The sequence below is a fragment of the Gallinula chloropus genome (genome assembly GCF_964237585.1).
Source record: "Gallinula chloropus genome assembly, chromosome: 13".
Taxonomy (NCBI): domain Eukaryota; kingdom Metazoa; phylum Chordata; class Aves; order Gruiformes; family Rallidae; genus Gallinula; species Gallinula chloropus.
Window position 1 is genome coordinate 18,292,728 of NC_140098.1, and position 13,080 is coordinate 18,305,807.

The following is a 13,080-nucleotide window of genomic DNA, read 5'->3' on the forward strand; positions in this document are numbered from 1 at the left end:
TAGTTGCACTGTCCCTCACTGATGTGAGAGTGAATACAGAAGTCTTACTGGTGAACAGAGTTGTTTGAATGAAAACAGAGATGTAGTTATTAGAGCACTGAGGTGAATGTTGCTTGTTTTTCAGGTGCCTTCTTTACAAGTGCAGAGCTGCAAAGTGTCCGGCTTTACCCATACACCAACAGTCTCCACATCTTTGTGGTTGCAGCAGAAGTAATTTATTTCCTCTTTATTGTGTACTACATGATTGTACAGGTGAGACCAAATGGAAAGCCTGGCCGACAGGTTCACCTTGTATCTGGTTTTGATTTCACTAACAAAAACTTTAGGACTGTACTTGATTTCAGGAGCAGTGCTGCTGACTTGAACCAGTGGAAGACTGACTCAGATACTGTACCTGTATTACATAATGGAAGGCAACCTTTTATTTGGCTGGAATGTTTCTTCTGAGAAAGATTATGAGAAATTAGTGCAAGATGTAGTTTTACTGATGTGCAGTAGTCTGTTTTATTGCAGAGGAGTTAGCCTAATCTTTAGAGGCACATTGTATGATAGGGAGTCATGAGACTGAAACAGAAAAATTCCTCTTTTCACAGGGAAAACTGATCAAGACTCTGAGATGGAGATACTTCCACAGCAAGTGGAATCTCCTGGAGATAGCCATTATATTGATTAGCTGGAGTGTCCTGTCAGTGTTTGTGAAGCGCACAATCCTTGGGACCCGAGACATCAGCTACTATCAGGAACACAAAGAAGAGTAAGTACTGATGCTAGTTATTGCATCCTTTGCCAGTGCTACTGAAAAGAAACAAATCTATTTTTCCTCTTCCCAGACAGCAGCTTGTATGTGCTCAATAATGTAACCCTATATGACTATATTCATGAAGCCTGTAAGTATTTCAGGGCTTAGATTTGTGTCAGCAACTGGATTTTCTGATACTGCTGTAACAAAATTGAGCAGAACGGAGCACCAAGTTCCCTAGCCTAGCTGCTAGCTCCCTCTCTGCAACACTCTCTGCTGAATCAACAAGCCTTTCTGCTACAGGACATCCATCCAGGTAGTACCTAATCTGCCTCATTCTTTGTTGTAAAAAGCCATTGGTTGGAAGACAATAATGGCTTATTTTATACACAATGGAAAATGATAATATGTCAAAAAACAGTCACACAGGAAAGAGGCCATGGACCTCTGGAGGTCTCTGCTCCAACCTCCTGCTTTGGTGTTGCTCCAGGCTTTGTTTGGTTGAATTTTGCCTATCTCTGAGAATAGAGATTCCACAGCTTCCCTAAACCCCGTTCCAGTCCTGAGCCACTCTCACTGTGGGAGAAAAAAAAAAAGGAAAAAAAAAAAAAAGAGGATTTTTCTTGCTACAGCTTATGGTTGTTGCCTCTTGTTCTTTTACTGTGCACCACCAGGAAGTGTCTTACCACATCCTCTCTGTAACCACTAGGCAGTTGGAGACAGCAATTAAAGGCCTTCCTAGCTTTTTTTTCTCCAGGCTGGACAAACCCAGCTCACACATCCTTCTGTTGTGTGTCCTGTGCCCTGAGTCCCAACCATCCCAGTGGCCCTTCACTGGACTCAAAGTTCTCCTAGCACCAGGGAGCCTAAAACTGGGTACCTCCAAAGTGCTGAATGAGAGGGAAGAATAAACACTTTCTTTAACCTAAGAGCTATGCAGCTCTTGCTAATGCAGCATGCACATACCATATAGGTCTACATCATGTGTTACATTCACAATTTATAAAATCGTTTTATGGTCACCTCTGCTGTAAACAAAATTGTAAGCACAATGTGCTACCTTTAAAAAAGGGTAAATGCAAGTATTACCAAGCTTTTTTTCTAGCTAACATTAAGACTTGACTCACCTCAGTCACAGATCACAGTTCTGACCTCCAGTCTTTTACTTTATTCCTTACAGTACCTTCTCACACTTGTTGGAATCACAGGCAGCGTGTCCCGCATGGCATGAGTAACCCCATCCTCTTCAACCACACATGTACAGAAGAACCTGTCTGCCTTTCTAAGGGTCAGAATTTGATGGTGCATTAGCTGCCTTTACACTGTGACTTGCTAAAAACGAGCAGCATTCGGGCCACAGCCTCTGTCAGCTCTAGCCAGTGCTGTGAAAAAAACTTCTGCCATGTACAACTGAGCTTTTTGTGTGCACACAGCAGGGAGTACCAAAGGGGACATTCAAGCAAGAACTCAAGTTAGCTGTCCAGTGAAAACAAGGACAGAGTGATGAGATTTTGCAGCATAGTCATTTATACACTTCAAAGGCTCCTGTGTGCACAGTCTATTACAGCTTTTCTTTCTTTTTCCTAGCAGCTGTGTGAGCTTTAATGAAACAGCAAGAGCTGATGCAGTCCTCGGCTACCTGATTGCATTCCTAGTGCTCCTCTCCACAGTGAAACTGTGGCATCTCCTGAGGCTCAACCCAAAACTAAACATGATCACATCAACTCTAAGGAGGGCATGGGGTGACATCTCTGGATTCATCACTGTTATTGCAATCATGTTCCTTGCCTATTCCATTGCTGTGAGTACCACTGTGGTTTCTGCTGTCTGCACCCAGGCATTGTCAGGTTAAATTAACTATCTCTGAATGCTGAAAGCAAAATAACTTTGAAGTGTAAAATTGAATAAAGCTGCCTGTCTAAACCTCAGGTTGGCCGCTGAGAGCCCAATTCTTCAGTATAAGTGAAGGGGAAGTTAAAATATCCACTTGTGTGGTTTTTGCCATCTGAAATTTAATACACAATCACTGCTACAAAGAAATGGATTCTCTGTGTGTAATAGGTGTGACAGAAGAAAGCACAGGAAAAATAATTTTCTGGATAAAGTTTAAATTGGGAAAAGTGCAGCAAGTGCCGTTTTCTGTTTGGCAAGTTTTTCAGCAGGATATAATTATTTTTCTGCCCATTATAGGAATACTTATTATACAAATAAAATTATATTCTCATTCTAATAAGATTAAGGAATTATTGGACTGCAACTATTTATTGTTTTAGCTGAAATGTTTTGTTTAAATCTTCTGGCATAGTGATGTGGGAAATTCAGCACATCTCAACAGCAACATCACTGAAAAAAGTGGGAACCATCTGAGCCAGATTCTAACTGTCCTGTAAAGGGCAGTTCTGTGACAAATGGGACCTGCTGCAGTCTCACAGAGCCTGATTTCATGCTCCTCATCTCTCCCTTCAGTACAGACACTGTGGCTACCTGATAGCTTTAGGCACTGGTGTGGCCCACAGGATATAAATGGAGAAAACAGTACCTTGGTTACTGAGGGCAAACTTGTGCACTGAAAGGCAAGTGTTTGTAACCATGAAGTTATTCCCCCTCTGTGATCTTGCCTGGTGTTTCCTGTGTTTGAAAAAAAAAAACCAAAACCAAATGGCATAACTTCATTGCTCCGATGACAAATACAGCAGGGACTCTGATCATGACACCAGATATGCCTTCTTTCTTCTGCAGACAAATCTGATATTTGGCTGGAAGCTCTACTCTTACAAAACTCTCTTTGATTCAGCAGAGACCATGGTCAGTCTTCAGCTGGGAATCTTCAACTATGAGGAGGTACCTAAGCTTGAAAACTTTATCACTGTGTAATTAGCAGTTCAGTTATCAAGTATGCTTTAACCCAGCAAACTGAAAGCATTACAATTAGTCCTAGACATTACTCTAATTTTGCAAGCTCCATAGTTTCCTAAAGCAGGCATTTTTTCTCATCAAGACAAGAAAAAGACACCAAGTCTTCCTTTGAACAGCTCTCTGTGGGTTAAGCTAGTTCTCAGACATGAAGCTGCCCTTGATAGATATTTTCAGATCATGGATCCCATATCCCAACAGGGTACACGTAGCTTTGAAGATCAGTAATTGGACATTGAGTTTTTCACATCTGCAACTCATGTTGTTAATAGTGAAAACATATCCATACAAATGAAGGGGTTGGGTTTCTGCACAACCCTTAGTTTATGTGTCCATGACAGCCTGACTGGGCTTCTTTGTAAAAACACTACTAAACTAAAGCATACAGAGGTTTCATGTACGTTTTGAAAACTGAGGCATGATGGAGCTTCAGTTATTAGTTCTGTGGATAAACAGATCTCCAGGCTTGTTGACTTTCACATGAAACTTTCCTACTGTTACACTCAAATGCAAATGCTTAAAATACCCCAAAGATTGCCCATATTCATATATCACGTGTAAAATAGTCTATCATCTGTGTACTACACCACATAATTGTCAGAAAGTGACTAAAAGAGAAAAATTATATATGTATAATATATACAGCATAATTTATTAGCCACAAGGTTTTTCAGAGAGAAACATTGTATGTTAACTGCTTGCATGTATGCTCTTTTTTCAATGAAAAATTTTCTTACCTTACTAATACTACAGGTCTTGGACTACAATCCAATTTTAGGCTCCTTCTTAATTGGATCCTGCATCATTTTCATGACATTTGTGGTGCTGAATCTGTTCATTTCAGTGATTCTGGTTGCTTTTAGTGAGGAGCAGAAGCACTACCAGGTGTGTTCAACTAAGCTGTCCTGCAGTTTTTAACATTGTGCAGCGCTTACTCACAATGTAGGTATTCTACAATTGGATGAAACCCATGTAAACTCAGTCCAACTCTTAAGGAGTCTACATTCACTCATAAAGCATACCAGCTTTTCCAGATTTACACTGTCCATTCCTGTTCAGACGAGTCCTTGTTCAGATTTAGTACACAACCCTATTTGTAGTCTTCGGTTCACATACTAAACCCAGCAAAAAAGTCTTAAGACTTGTGCCCCAGATCCATTGAAATCAGTGCCAAAACTGCCACTAAAATCCACAGGACTTTAAGGTTCCTGTTAAAAAAGTTACTGCAAGTGCTTGATACATTCAAGCCTTTGATAACACACCGTGAGGTCCAGTTAGTATTCCAGTACTGCCAAGAATACCAAAGGGTATGGTCAATTGTAAAGATATATTTAGGTTTTTTCATTGACTTAATCTAGAAAGGGTGGGTGGCTCATTGTGTATACAATAGTGTAACAATACCAGTTGTGTGGTAGCTGGCAAGTGAACTCCAGACTGCTGCACCAAGATTTCCATGGGCTTTCATAGAGCCAAACCTTCTTCTATAGTGTCCATGCTCACCCATCTTCATCTGGGGCTTGTCTCTTGATAAATACTGGCATGTTTTGTTTTGGCAGTGGCTCATGCTCTGCTTAGAAGGAAAGTTGCCTTATTTCAGCTTAAATAGAGATTTTTCTCTTGTGACTTTCTCTGGCTTCAGCTGAGACTGTATCCACTTCTGGTCCGTCCATCTGCATAACTTACTTCTCATTGTTATTTTAGGCTTCAGAAGAGGAAGAGATTGTTGATCTGATGATAATGAAACTTTTCAATTTGCTCGGGATTAAAGGCAAGAAGGAAGAGAAGCCAGTCACCGATGATCAATTGGAATAACCTGTCACCGATTAAACGATAACCACAGTGAAAAGTCACTTTTGAAGTGAAAGATTTGCGTTTTAACTATCAGCTGTAGTGGCTAGACTTAGGCTATCGTGGCTTCTGACTAATAAAGTGTCGCTGACTGATGTTATTATGGAATATTAGCGAAGAATAGTGCTAAACCTGACATTAAATGTCCCTCGTGTACTTCTTGTAGCCTGTTAGGATCCGTATTTAATAAATCACCGAGCGTTTGTGGCACCGCCTAGCTACCGCCCCTTGCTCTCCGCCGAACAAGCGCCATGGGAAGATGGCGCCCCCGGACCGCCTTCCTTCCCCCTGCTCCCGCCTCAGGCACGGCGGCACAGCAGCCCGCCGACGGGGCACGAGGCAGCCTCACTCCCCGGCTGCCAGGCGGTTTTTTGGAGACCGCTACTCCCTTCCGCAAACCGCACCGTCCGTTGAGGCGACCGGCCGCCCCTCCCGCGCGCGGTAACGGTCGCCCCCGCAGGGCGGGAGCTCCGCGTGGCACCGCCCCCCGCCCGGCCGCCCGGGGCAAAGATGGCGTGGCGAGCGCTGCGGCGGGTCGGGCCGGTCCTGGCGCCGCTCTGTCCGCGCCTCTTGCCACTGCAGGTGCCCGTGGCTCGGAGGCTGACCACCAGCTCGCTGGTGCTGTCCGGTGAGTGGCGGCGGGGGGGCGGCCCGGTTCGAGAGAGCGGCCCGGTTCTGTCGGGAGCCGTCGCTTCTTGTCAGGGCTCCCGGGAGCGGAGGGTGGGCGGCCGCAGCCCGCGGAGGAGCGGTGCCGGTCGCGCTGCTGGCTGCCCCCGCCGGCAGCAGCCGGTGCGGGCTGAAGCGGCCTCCCCGCCCGTGCGCGGAGCAGCCCCGAGTTTGAACTCGCTGTGGTGTGCAGAAGTACCGCTGCGCTTCGGCTGCCCCGCGGGATGCTGAAACTTCCTCAGAGCCCCGCCGGTTTCGGACGGAGCCTCCCCACCCTCCAGTGCCCGTGCAGAGTCGGGGAAGAGCCTCGCAAGATGGCTGAAGCCTTGCGAGGGCTTTAGGCTGCTGGGGGCGGTTAATGCGTTTGGCAGCCTGGGGCTTCACCTGTCCCTTGTCCTGGTGCTGATGCTCTCCCGGTTCCTCCTCCCACCAGTAGCCAGTTCTCCTCCTTTAACTAGCGGAAAGCTTCTTGTAGCCTCCTCTCCGTGCTGCATATTTTCAGCAAAGTGTCCGGGTGCCTGCCTGGTGCCAGCCAGAGGCTTCACTGAGTGGGCTGAAAATGTACTAGGTGGACAGCTTTTCCTGAGATAGTTGTGCCAGAACGGCTTCTTGATAGCTCCGAGGAGCCTCTGCAGTGGTGCAAGAAAGGGGAAGAAATGGGTGGGGTGGAGGAGGCCAGGCTGTGGCAGCCACAGGAGTCAGATTGGAGAGGGCAGCCAGGAGATTTGAGCCAGACTTTGAGGGCCTGGGGCCTGTTCTGGCTGCAGAAGTTTGACTCTTGTCTCCTCATCTCCTGTGCTGTACAGCTACAGAAGTGGTAAGGCAGGAGATGGGCTTGCACATCAGTGCTGGGTGTCATTTTGCACTTAATGTGGTTAATTTTGACAGTAGCTACTGCTGCTGAAGTTCTTCGTGAATAAGTTAGCCACAGAAGTCAGAATCTGTGGTACTCTAGTGAATAGAAATGTTGAAAAGATAGGAGAGGAGAAGAATATGCTATAAAAGTAACAACTACCTCTGAGAAGAAGTCATAAATTTCCTCCCAGATAGTCTTTTAACCTGTCTGTTCAACTGCCTTCTGGTGCAAGTGCAAGAGATAACATTTATTAGTCATTATTTACAAACTGAGTTGAGATCTAAGCTTTATTCACTGTTCTAATAGTTTAATGTACCCATTGTTTAGAAATAACTTGAAAGAATAACATAAATTATGCTTTTGTTTTAGGCAGAGAGGAAAAATTTTGTATGCCTCTTTGTGGAGGTGTGAGTTTTCCTTCACTCTTCAGGTATATATTTATGAAATATTTAATAGAGGCAGGCTAAACTAAATTATGGTCTGAATTCAGAATGTGCTAGTTAAGCTGAAACTGAAGTCACGTTGAAATGATTGAATGAAGCTTGAGGAAATTTAACTGCTCTTCTGAAAAAGAATGCTCACAGAAGAGATTTGGTATGCCTTGAATTTCATATTTGTTTAATTTGATTTATTTGATGGACTGATCACATAGGCACAAAGTTCAAATTTTGAGATTACTTATTAACTTCTTAATTTGACCTTTATTTGCAGTGGGCTTTGTTACACAGTTAGAAGTTTTCATTTTTTGCCTTTTTTTTTCCCCTCCTATAAGAAGCCTATGTGCTTTTCTGAGTGAGACCATTTTAGTGCACTGTTCCACATTGATCATGGCAGTCTTCCGTTTTTTTTGTTGGTTTGGTGTTTTCAATTTGGTTGCTTGTTTAGCTTTGGTTTATAAGCAGATGTTATACAATATTATTCTACATAAGAAGATATTGGTTGTCTTTGTTAAATGTAATGTCACAAATGTTCAGACAAAGCAGGCTGAGAATGCTCAGAGTAAGAGAAGTTCCAGGTAAAACGTTAGCAAGAAAAATGTTGCCTGTTTCAATTACTTCATTTTGAAGCTTTTCTGAAGGACTTTGTAAGAAGAATCAGTTGTAATAAAAGCTCTGAATCTTAAGGATCTAAAATTTCTGTAGAATTCCAAGATTGCTGTGAAAAGACTTAGCAGGGTCTTAAATACAGTTATTTCAAAACCATATGGAGTAACTGTATAGTGTAATACATACTGTTCTCACAGCAACAGTATTAATAGAGAGCAAATTCTCTTCAGTAGTGATTACCTGTATGAGTTGCTGTATTAATTTGCCTTAATTTTATATAGCTCTTATTAACCAGGGAGAAACAGACTCTATAGGAAATGTCAGGAATGTTGGAATCTGCTACTTCTGCTAGCTAGGCTGCAGCTTTACTACAACTGTTGGCTGTGAAAGACCTCTGAGTGAGATGCTGTAATGCTGACCCTGCTGCTAACGGGTCCTGGCCTTCCCAGGAATAATAAAGTGGTTGTTAGAAGCAAACACTAAATATACTTGAAAAGCCAATTAAGCTATTATAGAAATACATAACTGTGAGTAGGGCACACATGTATGCTTTAGATTTGTGTTTGAAGTAGAACTACTTCCACTCTGTATTCGCAGGAACTAGTGATACGCTCAGAACACCTAGTGAGCTTCTGTTGTGTCAGTAAGCATGCCACCAGCAGAACAAAATGCTTCTGTAAATTGTATGTGCTGTTTAAAATGTTTTTCCAAGAAAAACAAACAAAACTAACCTTAGTAACAACAGCCCCCGCCCCACCCCCAGTTTAAGCCTGCAAACGTGTTACTGTATTTCAGTGAGCAACATGTCGCTTATTTCTGAAATATCAAGCTTGTTTCATTTTAGCCCGCAAATTCACAGACAAGCATGAATGGATAACTGTTGAAAACGGCATTGGAACAGTAGGAATCAGCAATTTTGCACAGGTATTGATCTCCCTCCCCCCTTACCCAAGTCTGCAGTATTTGTTTATACATACCTGCTCTTGTCCTTGCTCTTTGGACAGCTACTGGGGTTTTTCTTTATTGTTCTAATTGCATATGCTATACACTGAGTGCAGTTTTTGGACTTGGATCTATCCCATTATTTGAGAAATGAGTGCTGCTTCAGCACTCTAATAAATTCTTAATCGCTTTGGATTGAGCCTATGGAGAGATGAACTTGAGAGACTTAATGGTTCAGCAGAATCCAAAGCCTGCTTTATTACTTCAGTTCTTATGTGCCAGAGGAGTTTGTGGCTATGTGAAGAGGATATCATATACTTGGAAGGCCAAATTTCCCTTGGACAGGAGTACAGTGCAATCCCTCTGGCTGAAGAACAGTTGTGAATAGAAGTACAACATGACCTGTATTTCCTACTCTAGTATAGGAATTCCTTTGGATGTTTTGTTTTGTTTCTGTGCAAGAGCTTGATCTGGAATAGTCACAGGCAAACACTGGGCAGAGACTTGCTGTATGTGAAACCTAAGAAAATCTCATGGGAGAAGCTATCATTGCAGTGGAATTAATGTTTCTTAGGACGAGCAGCATTTCCCATAAGCTCAGTTTTCTGTGAGTAACAGGGACACTCTAAGGTCCCTAGTGTTTTGTGAGACAGGGCACGATGGTCGGTGAAGAGGCAGAAGCCTATTCTAGTTGAGATGATTCTTATCTGATAGGGCTCCTTATTAAATCAGTAAGGACAAGCTGTATGCTAACAGCTTTCCACTTGTCTGTGTCTCTGGGGAGGAAGCATTGTGTTTTCTTTCAAACTGCACTAGATGTAAATCGTCTGTGCTTTGTGACAAAAAGGTGATTGCCTCAAATCACTGGGAACTTTGTCTTTTAAAACAATTGTTACTATATAGCTGATGCTAAGAAGGTCAGCAGGTGTTACTTCTCATTCTGCCTGGAGAAATCTGCATATAGACCTTGTAACTCAGCCTGAGGGTTATTCACACTGTAAGAGGTAAACAATAATGTGGCATTTGGGGCATGATAACAGAACAGTTACATGTTTAAAATGAAGAAAGTGAAAAATACGAAGGTCTTAAAGTATGAGAACTACCTTTATAGGCAGAGATTACCTATATACAGACTCTAGAGTTACTGTATGAGATTTCTCCTATGTATAGATTTTTTAACATATGCTTTGATGCATTTGTTTTCCTTTTAAGGAAGCATTAGGAGACGTTGTTTACTGTAGTCTTCCAGAAATTGGCACAAAATTGAGTAAACATGGTAAGTTTCAGCTCTAATTTCTATTGAAGTTATTGTACTAATCCCACTTTCTCTTTGCAATGATTAATTTTATCATTAAGACAGTGATAAATCTTGATGCAAAAATTAATGCAGGTACTTCTACAAGAGACAGCTTTAATTCCAAATCGTCACTGTCAGAGCATGCACAGTAGCAGAAATTACCTGCTTATTAAGCTGTGAAGACATTTATTTAAAAATCAAATGTTTGAAATATATTTCATAATAACTATATGATAATTTTAAAATATTTAAGCTTTTATTTGAGCACTAGTGTTTAAACTGGGTTGCTTTTAATTCTGCAGCCATGCATTTCATGAGTTGCATGAGGCGAAACATCTAATCGGTATCAAGCTCTAATTTTTTCTATTAATATTTCTATGAATAAGTATAGTATTTTGGGGTATCAACTGTAATTACAGGGTTTTGCTCACTAGCAACATATATAACTGAATGATTAAGGACATAACTGGTATTTTGCCATGTTAAAGATGACAGTGGTAACAGGTAGAAAGGAAAAGCCTACTCCTATTTACATGAAGAGCTGTCTTGCTAATAATATGTGAAGAAAAGATTGGCATTAGCCTCAGACATTGCAGAATGAGAGTGTAGATTTTTCTGAGGTAAAGTAGCAGGCCTTTCTTTTGCCATCCTTCTTGTGAAACAGGTCTGTATCAAACTGTTTCAGCCAAATCTCTTGCATTGCACTGAATGGTGAACGTTAGCCAAAAGGCCTTTCTGTTTTGGGTTTTAATTAACCAACTTGTAGTTTTGCTTCATCTGGAAGAACTTCGTTTCCGGTTAGTTCTTTTTTCCTCCCATTCTGGCCTTAGTCTACTTCCAGGCTTTCCCAGAACATGTTGTTCTCCAGTTCCTTGTGCTGATGCCTATCTACTTTTCTGACAGCTCCGTGTTCCTCTAGCCCCTGTCTTCTTTGCTTGTGGCTTAAGAGTTACTCCGGACTGACATTGCTCCAGGCACCACTTCTGTAACTGCCTACAGAATAGAAGGGAAGAATGGCTGGGTGATCCCAGTGTGCTGCTTCTAAGTACTAAAGTAACACTTGTTAGTGTTTCTGAAGGAAAACTGGGATTCCTGAGATTGTGGCTGTCTGTTTTCTAACTAAATTAATATATAAAAAGGTTTAAATTGTAAGTAGAAGGCATGTTTAGGTCTGTTCCAGCAAGAACTAGATGTGGTTCCTTCTGACCCTATGTTCGTTCATAAATGCTGTAGGGCTTTAGCCAAAGGATTAGCTATGTAAGGAAATTCCATCCTTTTTGTACTAGCCAGCTAGCTTGTTATGCAAGTTCCCAAATCAAATGTAATGCTGCTGATTGTTGTCATAAGGTTGGTGACTTCAGTCTCTTTGGTTTCCCTTGCTCAAGATCAAGATGCTTCTTCAATGGTCAAGTCATTGCCAGAATGTGTGACTAAAAATCTAAAGCACTTTTATATTTTTCTCCTACAAGTGTTCCATTGTATTCTGTGTTTCAGATGAGTTCGGAGCTTTGGAAAGTGTGAAAGCTGCTAGTGAACTCTACTCTCCTCTCTCAGGAGAAGTGACTGAGATTAATGCTGCCCTTGCAGATAATCCAGGGCTCGTCAATAAATCTTGTTACCAAGATGGTAAGATGTCATTTTTATCTTTCAGTAACATACACCACCTGGATCCTGGCAGTGCCACCTGCCATCACAAATGGCCCTGCAAGTTTAATGGTGTGGAGGCTTAATAGAATATATTGAATAGAGTTCAAGCCTAGTAAGACTGAACATAGAAATATTATTGTAGTCTTGTCTTTGACAGTTGCTCTATATTGTGTTCTTTTCAGATATACACTGGTTGAATTTAAATCTGTTTCCCTTGGTTGTGTTTCTCTCTTCTGATAGTGAGGAGGTCAGGCTCTCTACCTCTTTCTAGACAGCATCTCCTGAATGCCACTGTCAGAGACAGCACTAAATTGGACTGGTCTGACTCAAAAGGTCATTTCTTGTGACAGGTTGGTTGTTTGCCAGTTTTTGAAGTATTGAAACAGTTTTACCTGCACTGCCAGGACCCAGGTGGTATTGCCTGCTGGGGGTCTACCTTCCTAAGGAAGTAACATGAACGAATCCTTCTTGTAAGACATGAGCAACTGTTTTTAATTTCCTAACTACAGGTTGGCTTATCAAGATGACTGTGGAAAACCCTGCTGAACTTGATGAACTGATGAGTGAAGATGCCTATGAGAAATACATAAAATCCATTGAGGACTGAGCTGGAATAATGAAATAAATCCATATAAAATATTTCAGTGTAATTTGTCATCAATCAGTGAAGTACAGAGTATCCAGTTTTGGCCACCTGAAAAATACCACTTAGGATCACATGTACACAGCCAAAACAACCTGCAGTGATAACAATGTTTAACAAACCTATGAGGGTTTTTCATTCTGTTGTCTGATTTATGCAACTTCAGGGTGTTATATAGAATATTTTGGGAATCAGAATTTATTTGCTAAAATCTTTCCAAGATTCATTTGACAAACAAATTCAGTAACAGCAGCCTTAAAATGGTAATTCTGTACTAGGTGCATGACTGGTTGCATCACCTGGACTGCAGCTTTCCTGAAATACTGTTCTGTTGCTCCCAAGATACCTAAAAGTAGTGCCTCCTTAACCTCCTCATATCTTCCCTAATTATAGGTACAGAGATGAGACCAAAAAATGAGAGACCATATCAACTACCTCTTTGCATTATTTTTACTTCTTAACAGAATTCCTTAATCCTTTGTT

At 41.8% G+C, this 13,080-nt stretch overlaps 2 protein-coding genes across 2 annotated transcripts in view; both read left to right on the forward strand.

The window, feature by feature from the left end:
* Positions 1-5,464, forward strand: part of PKD1L3 (polycystin 1 like 3, transient receptor potential channel interacting) — a gene marked incomplete at both ends in the record, with an annotated part of 39,633 nt that extends 34,169 nt beyond the window's left edge. The window contains 6 exons of the mRNA XM_084270300.1: positions 125-252; positions 594-754; positions 2,330-2,540; positions 3,479-3,580; positions 4,406-4,537; positions 5,354-5,464. Coding sequence (XP_084126426.1) covers positions 125-252; positions 594-754; positions 2,330-2,540; positions 3,479-3,580; positions 4,406-4,537; positions 5,354-5,464 — 845 coding nt within the window. The remainder of the gene's footprint in view (positions 1-124; positions 253-593; positions 755-2,329; positions 2,541-3,478; positions 3,581-4,405; positions 4,538-5,353) is intronic.
* Positions 5,465-5,969: 505 nt separating this feature from the next.
* On the forward strand, positions 5,970-12,593 carry GCSH (glycine cleavage system protein H). Its single transcript, XM_084270124.1, has 5 exons — positions 5,970-6,128; positions 8,913-8,992; positions 10,223-10,286; positions 11,802-11,933; positions 12,464-12,593. The coding sequence occupies exons 1-5, from the start codon at positions 6,011-6,013 to the stop codon at positions 12,559-12,561; spliced, it is 492 nt and encodes a 163-aa protein (XP_084126250.1). The 5' UTR covers positions 5,970-6,010; the 3' UTR covers positions 12,562-12,593.
* The last annotated feature ends 487 nt before the right edge of the window (positions 12,594-13,080 follow it).

Excerpts from the sequence above, each read along its gene's own strand:
- GCSH (XM_084270124.1), top strand. The coding sequence starts at position 6,011 with ATGGCGTGGCGAGCGCTGCGGCGGGTCGGGCCGGTCCTGGCGCCGCTC. Across the intron at positions 6,129-8,912 it reads CAGCTCGCTGGTGCTGTCCG|CCCGCAAATTCACAGACAAG; the intron begins GTGAGTGGCGGC and ends GTTTCATTTTAG. Across the intron at positions 10,287-11,801 it reads CACAAAATTGAGTAAACATG|ATGAGTTCGGAGCTTTGGAA; the intron begins GTAAGTTTCAGC and ends TCTGTGTTTCAG.